The sequence below is a fragment of the Gobius niger genome, assembly GCF_951799975.1.
Source record: "Gobius niger genome assembly, chromosome: 9".
NCBI lineage: Eukaryota > Metazoa > Chordata > Actinopteri > Gobiiformes > Gobiidae > Gobius > Gobius niger.
In genome coordinates this window covers 28,032,295-28,051,823 of record NC_136860.1, presented here as the reverse complement: position 1 = coordinate 28,051,823, position 19,529 = coordinate 28,032,295, and the positions used below count along the sequence as shown (strand labels likewise).

Below are 19,529 nucleotides of genomic sequence, written 5' to 3'. Positions count from 1 at the left end.
AGGGCCAAATCCAGCCCAGGAGATGATTTAATCCAGCCTCCGATTTGTAGAGCATAAATCCCTGTGTATGTAAAAAAAAAAGTACGTCTCTAGCCCATTCCTGTGCAGAGGTATGAATTTTGAAGGAAATAACCAGAATGCTTATTCCAGCCACTAGGGGGCAGCTTAATAAAACATTAGAAAAAAAAAAAGAAAAAAAAAAAGAAAGAATTCCACATGTGTCCAGCAGAGGGCACTGACATAATAAGAGATCAGGATATAAACAACACATTATAGCCAAGTGGTAAATTGACAGCTTGCCCCAGGGCGGTTGTGGCTACAACCGTAGCTTACCACCACCGAGTGTGGAGTGAATGAACAATGACAACAGTGTAATGACAACAGTGTACTATGAGAAACTATACAGTCCCGGGCTTTTGACCAAATCAGCACTATTTTAAAATCACAGCTCAAAATAATTAATTTAGTGGAAAATTGTTCTCTCAATAGTATATTTTCTCGCCAAGGAAGCTGGATTTTGGCCCACGACCCAAATGAGTTTGACACCCCTGCTGTACAGTATTAGCAGTATTAGCAAAAGAAGGGAGGATCTTAGAGGTTCTGTGTTATCTATTGTGCAGCCCAACTTTCTACCCATATATAAGGTAAGTTAAAGGTAAAATTTAATATTAAACATATAACAACACTTGAGCTGCTGTGACTGTGTCCTAACTCTGACATGTTGGAAGTAAGAAAAACTGAAGTACCCAGAGACACTGGGTACCTAAGCAAACACAGGAAGAACAGACAAACTCCACACAGTAAGGCCTCATCTTGCTCATTCTTGCTGTGAGGCAAGAAACCACTCAGCCACTAATTGTACATTTATTCACCCCCCTGAACTGAAGATGTCTACATCATCTTGTACTTGCCTCTCTGATCTTTTCTTCCACCAAAACACCAAGCGCTCATTAAGCTCTGCCAAAGACCAAGCTCTTTATTCATGTTCTTAAAGTTCATTGAAGATACTGTATATTTTGCAGATTGTCACTTTTACCTGGACAGGGGACAAAACATGGCTGCTCTATTTCTTGCTGCAGTGCCCTTTTCAGCGTGTCTCCACACAGCTCTGTTGGGACGGACTGGGCGGTTGACCCAGGCCAGTCTCCCAAATGGACGACGCACGAGAGGCTCCTCCTGCGCACTCCCTCACCACAGTCTGCTCCCTGCGTACATGTGAACATGCACAGTACATTTAGTACAAGAGAACAGAAAAAATCCTCTGACTTTGAAAATGTATGTAAATATGAACAGCACTACACATACCTCCACAGTGCATAACGACCAGTTACTCAGTATCCAGTTATAGCAGGGCCGTATGGGGCAGGGTTTGGTCTGGGCGAGCTGGCTAGGACAGGGGCGACCCTCGTCATGGGCGTCCTGGAGGATCCTCTTCGTGCGCACCGCCTGACCTACAACACCGAGACAAATGCATCAATCACAATGGGCAATCATCACGGATAAATCAATTGTTACGGTCAAGCTACATCCTCGTGTGGCTGTGAGTGGATTTCAGAAACGTGCGGTGACATTTTGCGGCGTGGAGATGACAAATCGTTGGTGAATGGCAAATGCAGTGATATTTATACACTGGAGACCAAAGGCATGTGGGGCACAGCTCGCCGAATGCATCAACGCGCAAACACAAACGCCTCATAAAATATCAGTTAATAAAAAAGCTTAGCCCGAGATGAATGATGATCAGTTGGTCGCGAGGGAAATGGCGCCTTGGCTTTCTCTTTACCCCTGAAAATATCTTCGCGGTGACAAGGAGGAATTAGTGCCAAAGCTCCATAAATCATGTGCCAGCCAGTGACTTCACGCTATACGAGGCCTTTCCAGCACAAGTGCCGGGTTCAAGTGCGTCATTAATAATTGTGGGGGAGGGAGAAGGTTTGGGGAGGCGGCGGTAACAGCAGCTGCCACACACCAAGTTTGGAGACACGGTGGGTATAAAAAAAAGCAAAGTTAAAGTTTAGTGGTCTCCATCTGCTGCGGTTATGACAGCGAGGTGATCGGAGCCGCGGGTTCAGGCAAATGCAAGTCTGTCAAACAAATACAACTTGCAATGCGGTTGTGTAAGAAACTCACTGTTGTGAAAAATAAACAGGCTATTGCGTTAGCCGTTCTATGCCGGCTCAAAATGTTAACAAGCAGTAAGCAGTTGTGCTCGAGACATCTGGTATTTTTTTAATCCAGACGCTATGAATAGAATAAAAAAAATAAGATTGAATGCCTTTTAAACCGTGTCAAAGATGAATTTCTGCCTCTATTGGGACAGACAATAACAATCTCTTGTCTCATCTTATCTTTAAATTTGCGCCTGCCCATGGTTTGAAAATTGAGAACGTTATTGATATCTATGCCAAATTTATATGACTGTTTGACATTCTGTGGTAATATGGATGGGCCCAAAAGACTAATAGTTATATGGATGGATAGCCTCGTTAACCTTGAAGCCCAAGTTCATACGTTTACATGTTTGAGGAAAATAATCAAAGCAATAGTTTTCAAAGTTTTCACTCTTTTGTTTTTCAAAAGCATTGGATGCCTTTAGTTTCTCAATCAAATCATGAATTTGAAACATCAAAGCCAGTTCACTTTTAAAGCAGAACTAAGTAACTCTTGCCCCTAGAGGCCATAAGCGCCACTGCAGGTGTCGTAGCATGTGGCAATTTTAATAGCCATTAATTGTTCGTGAGAGTAAATGCTACGCTGACAGAAAAGACTGAGTGAGAGAGGGATATTGTGCCACAACCTAATTACACAAAGGATGCTTATTTTTCACTCAAACTTGGCTGAAAATTCTGCTAAAGCGGTGCTAGCCCACAGTCAGCGTCGCCCGTTAGCCTGTTAGCTTCTTCTTTGTGATTCCATTAGTGTGTATTGGGCCTCCGCCTTGGTGGCAGGGAAAGTTGCAAGTGTGGTTTTCTGGACAGAGACAACCAATATTACCCCCACAGGGACTACGAAAATGATTTATTGAGGTAAACAAGTGACGTAGTACTGGTTTAAGCTTTCTTGTTTATCAGAACCAAAAGCATTATAATCACACACCACTGCTGTTTACAAAAGTATCCACAGAACTTGTTAGGCCCAAACTTCCGCTGGGTGCAACAACAACATTGATCAAGACAAAGTTGGTATCTTGTGTACAAACTATTTCTCCCATAGTGAGTTATACACTGCTCAACTCCTGAATATACAGATAGTTCTGCTTTAGTGCCCACGTTAAAGGGCGCGGCAAACTCCAGGCCACAGAAACATGATCAAAACACCAACACATGCGCCCTCACAGCGAATAATATTCCAGTCTAATGCAGACTGTAGGAGGTAAAGGTTGGGGAGAGTAGTTCTGCTGTGTATAAGTCTGTCCAGCCGCTGTCCAGCCCACTTACTGCGCCAGGTCTGAAGCTAAAGATTGCACAGAGCGCCCCCTGTCCTCGCAGATATCTAATCTAATTTATAGTCTGCGTTTAGAAAAGCAGGATCAGGCCCTATGTGTTCAATTAAATGTCTACTTGTGACGCAACAGCCACAATAGACTGTGAGAAGTGTCGAAAGAATAGCAACTCTATAATGGGAAATATGCAAACAGCATCTCGCAACAGTCAATATTTATGCACATGGGGTTAACAGTGAGGAGACTGACAACAAATTAAAATTAATAAAGTCATGAGGCCAGCCTAATTAAAGATTAACATGCTTTGAGCCTGGAAGAGAGAAACAATGTATGCATCCAGGTTAACTCATCAGTCTGGGCTGATAAGCAAGGTCAGAAGATGGCTCCCTCAAAGAAGGCGGGTTTGCTGATTGCTAATTGCGTTTATAAAACATGCACAACAAGTATACTATAATTTATTTAGTTGCAATGAATCATTTATATGTGTTTAATTAACCTTCATTAGCATACAAAAATGTGCATAAAAGTGGCAACACTCATATAGAATTATAATAATATACTGTTGTTATTAAAAACTGAACAGCGCTGTGCTTCCCTGTATAATAAGGCACTTGCATTGCACGCACTTGTAAATATTTTAATGCATTTAAATGTATTCATACACAATTCAACAACTCAGTGGAAGCCAGAGCGGATGGAATAATGAGGAGCTGGTCCGTCTGCGCTTGATTAGCTGTCTGCTCATCTCGCCGGCGCCCCCTGTGGGTGAGGCTAAGGCTGCTGACTGTTTACCTTGGCTGCCGCAGCTGTGGGAGCACTCGGCCCAGGGCGACCAATCAGAGAGGACACAACTGACGGGACAGTCCACCTCACAGCTCTCAGAGAGGGTCCAGTTGTCGAGCAGCCCAGACTGTAAAAAAAAGTACAGATTTTAATTATTACTTTTATCATTTAAGTGTTCAATTTGAGCTGTTTCACATGGTGTGTTTTTAAGCTCTTTAAACACTGTGTTTTTGTCATAGTTTTGCCGCTTTTTTGTTGAGTTTTTGTCACTTTGTAACTCCCCTTTCACCACATTTGTCACTTTTTGGTTGCTCTTTTGTGGCTTTATTTTGTCACTTTTTAATGCTTTTTTTTGTTACCTTTTCATGCTAGTTTTCCTCTCGTTTTTGTTGCTTCATGCTAGTTTTCCTCTCGTTTTGTTTTGTGATGCTTTTTTTTTTAGACACAACAAAAGAGTAAAAAAAGTGACCAAAAAGTGACAAAAACTCATGTAAAATAGCCCAGTTTTTTTTTTATTAATCATGATTAATCACGTTTAATTTATCTGTTGTATTGTATTCATTATTAATGCTAGGCCAACATAAAACACAATTTTAAACATTTGTTCACATTTCATTAACAAAAACGTAACGGTTTCTATGGAAACAGCCCAACAACTTACAACAGAGATCTCCAACTAGTAAGTCTCCAGCCCTTTTCTTGGTCGCTCGCCCAAGGCTTTCAACATTTCCACACTCAATTAATGATCACATTTTAGATAAAAACATTTTTGGGTAGTGAACATTTTGAAAAGAATGTGCTAATTTTTGGGTACATGAAGAAGAGTATAAGAACAAAATTCAAGTGATTTTCATTGAAATAGCATAATTAGACAAGTCTCTTTCATGCGTAAGTAGCTCTCTGTCACATTTGTTATGTAAAAGGTTGGAGACCCCTGGTTTACAATGTAGTTAATACAAGTGCTTTTTCTTTCAGGTAATGTGTGTGCTCAGAAACAAGAGTGCGTTTGGTCAAAACATACTGTATATGATACGATTCATTCATGATTAATTAACTAATTATTTTTTTAATTCATTGTGAGTGAAAGCGTCTACTTTGACAACCCTAGTTTATGACTGTAATTTTTGTATAGATTCTGACAAATGTAAGCGTGGGGTGTCATTCTGGATACTGAGAACCAAAAAAAGGAAACAGAACGTTGTTGTTTTTTACATAATTTAAAGGAAGTTTCTTTATCAATCAATATTTGTGACAGATAAAGTCAGATAAAGTATTGGACTTCAACATAATTACTTTGAATGGAGACACAGGTAGATCAATGAATGTTAAAGTGAGTGATTTTGGCATGTGCCTGCATCAGACTTGATGTCCACCAGCCTTTAGTTACTGGTATTCATTTCAGAGGCTTGCGACCAAAAAGCAGTCATATCCACTGATTTTCCATTGAGTCTAAAAGTCTTGTCTCTTTCTTTGTTCAGTGAGGTCGAAGGGTATGTCTAAATTGCAGTAGTCGTATGTACAACGCTACAGTATACTAGGTGTCATCATAGTCTAACCGTAAAACTCCATGACCGCGCTGTGTGACTGCTAAGCTGCAGTGGCAGAGCTGGATTTCTCGAAGCTGTAATCACTTTGTTACTTTCTCAAGCTTCTTAAAAACATCAGAGGTTATCCCTGTACTCCCTTCAATCAGAGGTGTAATAGGATTGTGGATATAGGAGATCAAATGCATGTTGTACAAGATGTCTGTTTTGGAGCTTGTGCTCTGCTGTCTGCCAAAAAATAGTCTTTCCAAATGAAAATAAAAGAGAGGTTAAGTTCGGGCCATGTAACTGTTCTTGTTGCTAAAATAGAAAAATGTTGCTATCTAAAGATGTAGCATGATTACTGGTATTAAATTATGTTCACTTTACCACAATCAATGTGCCTATAGCAGAAGAGTCTTTGGGAAATAACACCCTCTTTGCTCTCTGTGTTTGATCCATCTTCCAATGCCACTGGGGTAACATGTAAGGAGCACTGGGTGATCTCAAGCCAGGATTTTGGTGTACCTAACGTTAGTCTACTGTGTGTGATTTATTTTATTTTTAGCATGTTAACTCTTAGTGGTACATGAAAGGTGCTGCAATCACAACTCAAACTGGGTTGCCTCAAGCTGCGTAGACACCAGTATAAGTTTGTGGACGTACCATACCACAAGTGAAGAACCTCCAGAATTCACTTTAACTTAATTTATTTAACTACTCTATTCCAACATCAGAACTAATTAGGACATAATTGGGAGCAAACAAACCAAAAACAACTTAGTAGTAAGTAAAACGTTTTTGTAATTAGGTGAATAAATTAATATTGTACTTTTCATCAGTACAATAATATTAAATCTGAGTTTATTGACTGGAGAAACCAATCGACAATAATTAATATTCACAAGAATTCCAACATACCCCCTAGCTCGAACTATCCAGATGTGTTCAGAACACACACCAATCATAGTGTGAGTATTTCCATGAGAACCGTTAAATCCACACTTGCGTAGTTGAAGGGGCAAACTCCGCATACCACCTCTTATGAACACGGAAACACATTTCATTTTCCCAGTGTGGTCCCCAAAGCCTGTGGCCCTTATTCACCAACCTAACCAGCCAAATAATAGCATCACCAGCGGGTTTTATAATGGAAACGAGAAATCACAACATTAAACGCCTGGCCAGTGACTGATTGGAGATTACCTGTTCACACTTGTGCATCTCCACCATCTTCCCGTCACCGCGGAGGCAGTCGCCGCGCCGCACTTTTGAACCCGGGCCGCAGATGGCACTTTCGCTCAGCTGGCAAGTGCTCCAGTCTGCAATCAACAAACAACACGCACACAGGCTAAACACACGGCACGCTATTGACAGTAACCTCAATTACCAGCAGTCAGCCTTGTTGAGCACGCACTGAATTCAATCATAACTTTATAGACAAGAAAACCACACAAAAAAAATACAAAGGCAGGTAGTACCCGGTTTCCGTTACTCAAGTAACTGTACTTACAGTTTTACAGGTATTAGTAATTTGTCTTACTTTAGACCCTATACCTGATTTTTGTTATCCTTCAGTATGTTGTGAACTAACAGTTTACAGTTGTGCCTATAAGTTTACACACCCTGGTGGATTTTGATTTTTCTTTTTTTTTGGCCATTTCTCAAAGAATATGAATGAAAACACAGAAACTTTTTTTTCACTCATGGTCAGTGATGTTGTGAAGCCATTTATTGTGAAAAAATGTGTGAACTCATTTCAAATCATTGTAAGAAAATAAAATACCAAATGAACCTGTTGAAAAGTTTCCCTCACCCCAGTTCCTAATACCATGTATTTAGCAACAATGACAGCTTGGAGCCTTTTGTGGTAGTTGTGGAGAAGCCTTCAGTTCCTGTAAATTCCTGGGCTGTTTTGCATGTGTCGCGCATGAACAGCGCATTTGAGCTCATAGTGGTTCAATAATATTGAGGTCAGGCTGAGATGGGCTGAGATGGCCAGGCCAGAACCTTTGCTTTATTCTGCTGGAGCCACTGGCATCAGCGTTCCACCTCCACATTTGCAGTTTCACACTTTTTGCACTTTTCTTCATAGGCCTTGAAAGGCCTTGTTGTGAGAAGTGCACCATATCTATTGTGAAATATGGAAGTGGTTCGCTGATGCCACTGGCTCCAACAGGGTCATTTTGGTATTTTATTTTGTTATGGTGATTTGAAATGAGTTCACACATTTTTTTTCACAATAACTGGCTTCACATCACTCACCATGAGTGGAAAAAAAAGAAACGTTTTTGGGTTTCCATTCATATTCCTTGAGAAATAGTCAAACGGATCCCTGTGAACTTTTGTGATGATAGAAAAAAAAAGTCACGAATGAGTTTGAAATACAAACTAAAAAAGTATCATAACTCTTTCCACTGTGACAAAAGCGTCATGTTGACATAAGAAAGGAAATAAAACATTATTTTAGTGGTCTTAAGAATTACTGATTTGATCTATTCTATCTTATTGTGTAGCCTTCTATATCACAATATTCCACATACGTTTGCATTTGTTGGTTTTACATCTCCACGCTCAAAGAGTTACTCAGTTCTCAGTTACTCTTACTTGAGTAAACATTGTGGCTGAGCTGAATATGAAGCTTGTACCTGACAGTTTGTACTCATATGTGAAGCACGTGGAGTTACGAATGCAGGGTTCTGATTGGATTAGATCTGGACACGCTGTCTTCTCATTGGCCGAGAGCCGGAGGACGTGCCTGCTTCTTGTCCTTGTGCTGTTTTGATCACACTGCAGAGAGAAGAAGCAAAGAGAAATGTTACAGTAGATTTTAGATTTTTTAAATAAGCGAATCGCAACTAGTGGAGCATGTACTGATTTAGGAAAGTCTGCTGTTTTGCGTGCGATACGTCCTGGTTTAGTCTACAACTACAACTTTAGTCCAGATTTTGTTTATTTGCAGAAAAAAAAAAAGTCCAGGTCTGCGCATAGTTTGAAGTCCGAAAAACCCTATCAATTCAAGTTCATGGTCGACAAATGGAACACCCTACCTAGAAATGCAGCAAAAAGTACAATCATAAAACATGATGAAAACAAATTAAAAATAAACTGCTTCAGGTGAAATATCTCAATTACAGCAGCAAAATAACGCCTAATGGCATCAATTGAATCAAGATAAACTTGTGCTGATGTGTTGCGCTTTTCTCTGCCCTTGTTTCAACAAAAAGTCTGATCTAATTTAGAAGTTACTTTTTAAAGGAGTCTCAGCCCATTAGGCGCCTAATGATTTTGGGTGGTAAGTGAAAACAGGGGAAACCTAAATAGACATTTGGGACAAGAAGAAAACTCCACACGAAAAAGGGAGCCTGGCAAAACTATTGAAGAATAACCTTTGATATTCCATTCTATCCTCAAACGACATTGTTTTACATATCAAGTGATTTTCTTTCTTTTGTTATTAGAAGTTGTTTTCACAGCTGGTTTATTAGAATTGGAGACCATCGTTTTGAACCATTGGCCAGTTTGCCCAAGTGGTTTGTTCTGACACCACAAACTGTGCTTTGTTCTAATCTAATGCCCTCTGCTACAATATAAAAGTCAGAACAATCTTAAAACTGCACTGTCTCAAACCTGGGGCAGATAGAGCTCCTTCTCTTCTGTGCTGAGATGGTATCAAAGGGTAGCTCCAAACAGACTTATCAACTGTTTCTGCAACAAGATTATCTTATAGTGATACGAAAATGTAGATGTTGCCAAAAACTACAGAGAAAATGGCTGAATTGACAATTACATTATTGCAGTGAAGACTTGGAACACTGCTCACCCCAGTTGTCCCACGGCTATAGCCGTCACAATGTTTGTGTTTTTTAATTATGTATTTCATTGAGATGACATACTTGTTTTACCTTGTGTTATTCATTAATTCTCAGATCCCACACTGTTGCAAATCTGCACCTAACCCTAACCACCTATCGGACACGACTGAACTCTTTCATCCATAGCCTAAGTTGGATGAAGAGAAATGTAGAGCCTTGCCTGAAAGGGTACAAAAACAGTAAGTGGCGTTGGAAGATTAAATTGGAGAGGCCAGGTGGAGGAGGGGCGGAGGAGGGTCGCAGCACTGCTAGGAAAAGGCCGAGTGATGGACGAGGAAGCTTAAGAAGGGGATCCTGGTTGATGATTGGCTGAAGCAAGAATGAGCAACTGCGGTGATTGGCTGAAGGTGCGGCTTGAGATGGGACTGTGATTGGATGATTGGTGAAAGAGCTGAAAGTGATGAGGCGATGAAGCAATGCTGCAGGTAGGTCTTCCAGGTTGAATTTGCGCTGAAGCTTCATAACCACTGGCTCACCACCAACACCCGAACCAGAAACCAACACAAACATTACTGAGAAAAAAATCCACAAAGAAAGGCCCACCCACACAGTATGGTATATGCATAATAGGATTAAAATAGATTACATTTGCCAGGGCAGCTGGGCCATTAGCAGTTCATGGTGGTGATGGGCGAGAGAAGCCATGTGACACCTTGAAGCTTGCTTTTAAAAGAATTGGGGCTTCACTATCAGGCCAGGCGCAGAAAACTTGCATCACATGAATGTGGTTAAATGGATGAACAAGGGGAATGCAGCACATTTATTTATCACAAATAGTTTACAACACCAAAGTAAAGATCAGAAAACGTCTGCTCAAAGCTGTCAAACCAAAGCAACACAATGAATCGCTCCGAGCCACGAGTCAAGGAAACAACGACTTGCAGAGTGAAGCAGTTTTCGAGACAGCAGCACTTTGGTCACATGACCAGCTGTAGTAAAACATGCACCGATGCAGCGCTTTGACACCATCCACTTCAGGAAGAGCGATTCAAGCTCTGGAGCTCCGGGTATTACTTGTCCATCATTGGCGTTTGCAAACAGACTGTAATTGCTTATGAAGAAAACAACACATTGGTGAGAACAGTGGTGTTGTTTTTTTGTTTTTGTTTTTTTCAACAGGGACCATGTACAAAATAGATTCATCTCAACAAAAAGATTCTTTGTACCAGACTTTGTTAATGCTAATTTCCATCTGCAGTGCCTGGGCAGGTGAACAGTAACAGTTAGCTTAAACCAACCATTTAAAGTGTATCAGATCGTTTCCTGAAACAAACCAACACAGCCTAAAATTTGTTCGAAATACTAAAAAACTTATGCTAGTTTGGTGTTGGTTTAGTCTAATGTCCTTAGTTGCAACATCCCCACTGAGAGAAAAAAAATGGCTTTCTGCTAAATAAAACCCAGGCGACGAGATTAAGAAATATTCTTTGCTATTCACTTGTGGCGATATTACTGTTAGGCCTCATCAGTGTTTGTAAAAAGAAATTTGAAACAAAAAAAGTCCACCCCATTCCAAAACACTTCAATAACATGCAGAATTGCGAGAGCCAGTTTGTATTCTGGTTAAATCCCTTGTTAAAATGCAGCAACGCACTCCAACTGCATTCATTTGAAGGAGATGCCATTTTGGGACAACAGCCTCATCATAAAATTCCGCATTCTCGTCCAAACCACTTCGTCCACCCAATCTGTGCCGCTGAAGGACACCGGAAAAATATATTCAGAGATTCAACAATGCCAATTTGAAGGAATGTGGTCAATATTTAGAAGAATGTACACGCTGTATTGTCAAGCAAAATATGAAATTAATTTGGCTGAAGGATTTCTGGACACATTCGGACAAATTTAAAAGTTGATGAAGGCTATCGAACGGTGGGCTTTGGCTTTGCAAGTGTAAAACTAAACTAAACTGAATTAAGCAAATGTGAAAAACTTCCTGTCCTTGCTTGTTTCTCTGTGAGGTCTTCTCTTTGACTCACTTAAGAATGTGTAATGCTAACAAAAACAAAGCAAGGAAGGGTCTCAGATTTCTACATCGCCGTAATGCCTGGATCTTTAGTTGTTTGCGAATTACAGCCATTCCAACACCCATTACCTATACCATATATTCTTTATCGTAAACAGACTGAGGGCCGAAGCCGCTGATTATTAGCCCAAAGTAAAGCACAACACTGGAAAAATGACCACCTTAAATGAGATAAATTACTTAAAATTGCTTGAATTAAAGTTCTTCTATGTTGAATTTGAGTCGGTTTGAACTAATCCAAGATACAAATGCTATAGCGCCAATGGAACAAGAAAAAAACCCACTTGAAATCAGACAAATAAATGTTTTTCACTTGAAATGACACAAAATGATCTCAATTAACAGAATAACTACTACTAGAGGTTTTTTATCGTCTAAGACCAGACCAAATCGACCCAAACCTTAGATTTAATCTCTTAATTCAAGTAGATTCATGTCATTTATTCCTTAAAACGATTATTCTTTTTCAAGTGCACTTCTTTCAAATGCCAGTGTTGTACATCATATATGACCTAATTGGGTGCATTGACAGTATTTCTATCTTTTTTTTCTCCCATTTAACTCTAATAATTTTAAAAGTCCTCTCTGATTTGGGTAATAATGTTTCTCAAAATCATCTTGAGGGAGAGAGGAGCAGTGCTGGAGGGCCGGATTTGGCCCCCGGGCCTGACGTTGTCTACCCCTGACCTATACAGTCACGATGAATTGTGCAGTCCGTAGTCCACAATATGAAAGGTAAACCCCACACTGTGAAATTCAGGCATCTCTCTTTGCTTCTCTCAAAGATGATAAATTCAACATTTCTTCAACATTGTGTGTGGTATAAAACAATTGACTTGACAAAAATAGCGTTTCAAATACCGGTTTCGTCTCATCCTCACAGTACTCCGCTTCCGACGCGTTCACAACCTCCCACGATGCCACTTTTTATCGACAACTTTTATTTATCACACTTTGGGCAAGGTGCAAATAGGCCGCAGGGAGGTATCAAAGCATACGCCACGGCAGTGCGGGGAAGCATTTTAATGTTGTTAGCTTTGATGCTGTCCGTCAATGTAGCACCGTAGCACCACTTTACACCCGCACTTAATACTGTCCGGGGCTAACACAGAGAAACAGCCCAGGGCCATACAACCGTGTCCAATTACAGCAGGCCTGTAGATTTTGCACTCCCATCAGTAAAGGCCATTCCTGTCTGTGCGCGGGACCTGCTATTGTCTATGTCATAGTGAGATGCTTAAAACACATTACACAGTCCACGTAATAGGAGTAGTAGCGCGTTTTACATGGAGGTTTTATGGGGCTATACATGTCTATGGGGTTATATTATACAAGAGGCAAATCTGCTGTAAATGTTTTATAAGCCTGTTATAATTTAATTGGCTTCCTAAAGCGAAGTATTATGGTGTTAAATGTGTTTGATGGTGCTTTTTACTGTTAGACCTGAGAGATTTTAATTTATGGACAATCATGGGGCGACGAGTGACTAATGACATTGTTATGACTCAATTAGGTGGGTATTTCACCTCTGATTTAGCAATTCAAAAGGAGAATTATTTAACAAGTCACACTGTTTCTTAATTATATTTTTAATGCATTGGCTTTCCACAGCACTTTTGTGGACACTCAAAGACTCTTCACCCTACAATTATTCACTCCAAGCTCCTATTGTGCTCATAATTTCTTGTTTGACCCTGATTCAGTATTTAAGTCCTGTTTTTACACATTTTAACCTTTTATAGGGCAAGTGACTATTTTTGGTAATTTCTGCACACTTTACATATGGCCTCCCTGCTGCACATCAGTAAGGCAAGTCCTCACTCGGCCAATCAGAAGAGATAACCCTACATCACATATCCCAATACTGTGGCATTTGACCAATCAGCAGAGACCGGTCGTGCTCTAAACTTCCTATTTTCTCTAAAGTCTGAAAAAGACCCAAGTCTGGCTAAAGTCATGGTACATTTCTTTACATAACTTGAAAACTGACCATGGTAAGCTGATGAAACTCAAACATTTTATTGGTGAATAATGCTCAGTGACGATATATGTGTTGGTCTTGGAGGACGTTGTGAAATAAGTGAAGATACATCATGAAAAAGGCAGGCACCATATTTGATCATTAGGTTCACTTAAACCTAAAGTTAATTAGTTTTGTCCATATTTGGACATGCCTGTTGCACCTATTATTCATACTTACAGTATTTTCTTGACAAAAGAAACAATAAACCCTTGGACTATTTTTTTATGTTGCCAAAGGTTATTTTTAGTAAATACAATATTTTTAGTAAGTACAATATATATATATATATATATATATATATATATATATATATATATATATATATATATATATATATATATATATATATATATATATATATATATTTTTTTTTATTAACAGTTTTTCTTTTATTACCCTTTTAAGTTGACAGGACAGTAAGTAGATACAAACAACAACAACGACAACAACAATTCAGACAGACAATTCAGTGTCAATTTGACCTCCAACGGTCATAATAAACACTGCACAGAACAGACACACACACAAAAAAATAAATAATAATAATAATAATAATGATAATAAAAACACGCCACAAATACACACCACAGAGACAACCACACAGTTGGGGTGGGAGGGGTGGGGGTGATACAGTATGCTAGTTGATACGTAATTGCGTATGTGTTCTATTGTTTAGTGATGTCACAATCTTAGATGGAGGCAGTTCCTTCAGTTCCCCAACAACGTCTACTCCTGTTACTGTCCTGTTATTGTCTCCACTCTTAAACAATATCTTCAGAGAAAACGAAATGGTTCATAGTCCAAGCAAAAACAGTATTTATGTGCATGTTTCGATGTTTTTATGAAGGTGACCCTAGAAATAGGTTCCCAGGTGTTCATTTAATGGAACATGTGTGTTGAAATGGTTTGATAAATAAATAAAAGCACAATGATAGCCCTATTGCAACATTGAATATCTCACATTCACCTCATATCGTGCAGCTCCACTACGAAGGAATATTTGCCAGTTAATTAGTGATTGAACCCCCACAAAGCCACCCGCCTTTGACATATGTGATCTTGTATCCTCCAGCGATGTGGTTTGTGATAAGAGGCCTTTACAGATAAGTTTGCTGTTTTACAAAAGAGAAACATTTGCTACATCTGTTTTGGCCTGGAGCATTGCCGTCAGCACAACAACCATTGCTGTTTTTTTTACCCTTTCCTTTTTTTTTTTACACAGGTAATTATTTGTCCATATAGTTTTAGATTAAAAATAAACAGCCATTTAAGATGCAATAAAGAACTTGTATTAGAAACTTCTGGTGAGCAATCTGCTGTACAAACAATAACACAAGAAAACACAGGTGTCTGTTTAGGCCAAGAGCATCACCTTCAGCATAAACATTAGAACACTAGAAATACAACGACTAAGTAAATCATAATATTGTAATGAATAAGACACTGGATAAACATTGGTGAAGAAAAATAGTAAATAACAAATTGAAGCATATTGACTCTTAACTATTCCTTTTCTGTCCTCAACGGTGAAAGCTATTAAAAGTGTTACCCAAAGTCAGTATTGTTAGTGAGGTGTGAGTTTAAACTGTGTATATAGTCATTTCAAATATCATAATATCAGCTCAGTAAAAGTTCAATAAAGTTTTTATCTTTGTTGCCTACACACCCTATATTTGATAATCATCTGTGTCTCATGAAATTTGGTATTTATATATATCTGGTGCATAAATAAATCCATAATCATATCACAAAGTGTGTGTCAAAGTCCTTTGAGTGAAGCAGAGCTGAAAAAATGTAGAATAGATTTTCATAATTGTGATCAGTGGAAAGTCCTTTCGCTCTATGTTGGTATGCTGAATAAAAAGCATTGCATAAAATAGAACAATAAAAGCTTGTCGGGACTAGTACTAGTACTGTACAAAACCCGAAGTTGTGCACAACATGTAGATATTTCACACCATTGGGGTGATTTTAGGTTCTTACCTGAAAGCAGTTGCTCCACAGTCCCCAGGGAGATAGGACACAGTCTTCAGGACAGGCCAGGGAGCAGACCTGAGCTCTCGGGGGCATGTCCTCCTGATCACACCGACTGTCCTCCACCGAAGTGGGCTCGCCGCTCTGTGCTTCCAGCTTAACACACCTAACAGAGGAGCAGAGGCAACAGTCTAACTAGTCTCTGAGGCATCTCCTAACTAGGTCATTTTTCACTTTCAAAACATTTCTACAAGTTTTTATCTCAAAATAGAATAGTTTATGTTCTCTGTAAGGACTGAACATTTTTAATAGGTCTCCACAGCCTCACTTCTGGCTTTTAAAACCGCAGGAAATCTGAAAATATGTGACGAGTGGAACAATCAGCAAAACGCTACATTTTAAGCCAAACTTGAAGTATTTTCTTGGCATAATCTCCTTTCTTCCTAAGACTTGGCAGTGGACTAAGTATTTGGGATGATAAGGTTCATTTACTCTGTGGGTCAGAAACGTAAAGTTGTCCCACAATAGGGAAAAGGAAAGAGAAATCACAGGTGACCAATTCAACTTGTGTGCTATACAGGCATGCTGCAGAGAGGAAGGGCAGAATGGTGTTTAGATGACTGACGCCAATCCACAATATCATTATGACCAATTGCCAAACATGCAGCTTCATATGGAAAATAAATCAATACATAGGTTGCAGCTTTGGATTAACCCATACGTGCCAGCCTTAACCATACAACAGGGGCCACAAATTAAATTTTACCAAGGTCCGAATTGAAAAAATAAATAAAAATAGACAAGCAAAGTTCCGAAACATATGGGGTTAATTCACATTTATATAAGGGTTTTTAAGCCTTTATTAAATCTATTACTGTGATTGGACAATAATGCAATTAATTGAATCATGTTATTATTGTTTTTTCTTTGCTCTAAAAATATTTTTTTGCTCCTAAATAGCAGAATGCAGAAAATCCTCTATTATACACAATGTGCAGATAACATATGACAGTGGTGTGTTTCTCCTCAGTTCAACACACTGAGCCCTGCTTAGTCCTGGTTTAGTCCTGGTTTAGACATGCTTGCTGCCGATCGGGAAACAGCGGCACTATTTGAGCATTACGGTCGCGTATGCATATTTAATTAGAGTGTCTTCTGTTTTTTTAAACGCGCCGTATTTAAGTCATGCCACAACCGTTTCTAAAAAAGTCAAATGTGTCATGGAGCTCAGAGGTATCAGAGAGCACACGCAGCCGCTCTTTTGAGGGGAGTCATGGTTGGGTCCAAATTTCGGATCCAAGGTTCGGGTCCGGAGGGATTGGCGCTTGGGTCCGGATCCGGACCGAGGGCCGTTGTTTAATGACCTCCGCTCACACCTTTTCCCCATTTTTTTAACACTCATTGAGAGATGCCACGACAAAAAACGTGTTATATTTTTATAGATTTTTCTGAACTGTACAGCAATAGTGATTAGTTGTACAGTGTAAATTTGAAAGATTCACTTTACAATACCTTCTCTATGCATTCCCATGCATTATAGACGATGTTTGTAAGTCTGAACTATGCAATTTACAAGTTTTATATATATAGTAAAAAGATATTTTGATGCTTGCAGCAAACATTATATTACAAAAATAATTGAAGCATTTGGAATTCGCTAAATGGCCGATTTATATTGGATTTGGATTTAATTTCTGTTTTAATTTAATTCTACGCTTCACACATCAGTGGTCAATTATTCTTGATCCTTGTATTCTAAACTGCCTTTGCTAAAACTGTAGAACACAAAACTCCTTATTAGTAAGCAGTGGCATGTACTGCCTGCTTTTCCCGGGGCATTTCCAGTGTCAAGGCTAAGGCTACTTTCTGCGTGCCAGCTGTAGGAATTGAGCCAGTGTGCCAGCTCCCAATGTAAGTCTGGCCGTGCCAAAAGCCAGAATACAGTGCCAGGCTGAAAGGGCTTACTGACCTGATCTTGCGGCTTTGGACTCCCTCGCCGCAGGCTGGCTTGTCCTCCACGCTGTTGATGGTACAAATGGACCAGGGCTCGATCCGCCACTCGTATTGGCTGCACTCACTGTGGCACGGCACTGCTTCGTACACCTGTGCATGGAGACACACAACGACAGCAGGGAAACATTAATTTGTGGATTTTGGGCAGTGTGAATGTAGATTCTTATTTAGATTGAAGCATTTTAAACAAAGGGTCCAAAAACATGCTTTCCACAAACTCAAAACTTTTTGGATTGGTCTACACAAAATCGACAGCTGAACTAAGGAAAAAATGCACTCAAGAAAGAGTATTGTTTCTTTAAGACCAAAGTATTGACCCAAAGGACATCAGCATATCTATTTTCTCCGCAAACTGATAAAAGCCAGAGTCCCGGCCCCATCATGTGCATATTCTACAACAGAGAGCATGCCGACGGGTTGCATCAGTCTCTTCTGTGGGCTGTGTTCAGGGAGGAGACTACACTCGGTTCTGCCAAATGAAGAACAGCTTCATCCACCAGGCTGTCAGGAAGCTGAACTCCCTTCACTGCCCTCCCTCTCTCTGGTTCTACCTGTATCAAACTTTGGACTACTCCAGCCCCTCAATGTCACAACATTGAACATTGTCCTGAAACAGCATGGTAGCACATCGGTTAGCGCTCATGCTTCACAGCCAAAAGGTTCCGGGTTCGATTCCCACCTGGACGGGGCCTTTCTGTGTGGAGTTTGCATGTTCTCCCCATGTCTGTGTAGGTTTCCTCATGGTACTCCGGTTTCCCCTACCACTAAAAACATGTACAATAGGTCAGAAGTGTGTGTAGTGAGTGGGCGGAGGGGCCGATTGGCGTAGACTCTACCTAAAGGGCAGCTGTGGCTTCAATAGTAGCTTACCACCGAATGAATAATGACGGCGTGCGCTTGTCTTGGTGTGTGCGTGGTTCTGCTGCTGTTGAATGCACAGAGTGTATTCCGACCTGGCCTTAAAGAGACATTGCGTAACATTTTGGACTATACTGTTGCCAACAGTAAAAAACCTGCTCCTAATGACCAGCTCGAGACATTACTGCAGTGAGTAATCAAAGAATGGATTTTGAATTAAAATTCTGCTGACTTTAGTCACATCTCCATGGAGACAAGCTGGAGACGTACCCACTCCCAGCAAAGTTATAGTCATGTCTTAGGAGAGCTGAGCCGCTCACAGCAAAAGTAGATGTTTGTTTCTGCATTTATGAGGTATTAAAATAAATGCTTGTATTTAAATTTGATTTATTGGGTAAAATTATACACGGTGTGGCATAAAATAAAATCATTATTTCCGTCGGGTTTGTTTTAGGCTCGGGCCTACACTTCAAGTTAATTGGTCAGGCTCGGGTCAGGCTTTATGCCTGAGGGCCCAGGTCGGGCTGGATGTTTTGGCCTCGATATAAACTCTAGTTTAGTGTCAAGGCTGTTGGGACGAGTGAATAATGCATGCTTTGTTTCTGTGACTGATAAATCCTTTTTGAAGCACAAAATGAAAAAGATTTGCTTCAGTATAGGTCTATGATAAAAAATATCAACTTGACCAGAAAGATATAAAATGCTATGTGCTATGTTCTCAAAGCTCATGCATTTTCAGTATTGTGTGAGACATGTCACAAATTGTTAAGAAAGCAGGGACCTAGGCACCAAGCAGGGTAACTGAAATAATGTATGACAGCTTTATAATGCTGGCTCTCCGTGTATTCAACAATATTTTATTCACACAGGGATGAATAAAAGATGCACGGGGAAGAGGAAGAGACTTATAAGACAGCAAAGAATTAAGCCTGTTGAGGGACAATGGGTCAAGTTGGGACAGTGCATATTGTAAATAAAAAGAAAATACGCAATTTAGAGTTCAATATCTAAT

At 39.9% G+C, this 19,529-nt stretch overlaps 2 protein-coding genes across 3 annotated transcripts in view; both read right to left on the bottom strand.

Annotated features, from left to right (window-relative positions):
- thsd7ba (thrombospondin, type I, domain containing 7Ba) overlaps positions 1-19,529 on the bottom strand; it is a 254,772-nt gene that overhangs the window by 19,694 nt on the left and 215,549 nt on the right. The window contains exons 17-23 of the mRNA XM_079563517.1: positions 17,616-17,749; positions 15,656-15,812; positions 8,397-8,538; positions 6,955-7,070; positions 4,235-4,352; positions 1,306-1,451; positions 1,037-1,205 (exon numbers count right to left, since the gene is read on the bottom strand). Of these exons, the coding sequence (XP_079419643.1) occupies positions 1,037-1,205; positions 1,306-1,451; positions 4,235-4,352; positions 6,955-7,070; positions 8,397-8,538; positions 15,656-15,812; positions 17,616-17,749 (982 nt within the window). The remainder of the gene's footprint in view (positions 1-1,036; positions 1,206-1,305; positions 1,452-4,234; positions 4,353-6,954; positions 7,071-8,396; positions 8,539-15,655; positions 15,813-17,615; positions 17,750-19,529) is intronic.
- The window catches only part of LOC306968168 (histamine N-methyltransferase A-like), a 208,948-nt gene that overhangs the window by 47,536 nt on the left and 141,883 nt on the right, over positions 1-19,529 (bottom strand). The gene's annotated exons all lie outside the window — the stretch shown is intronic.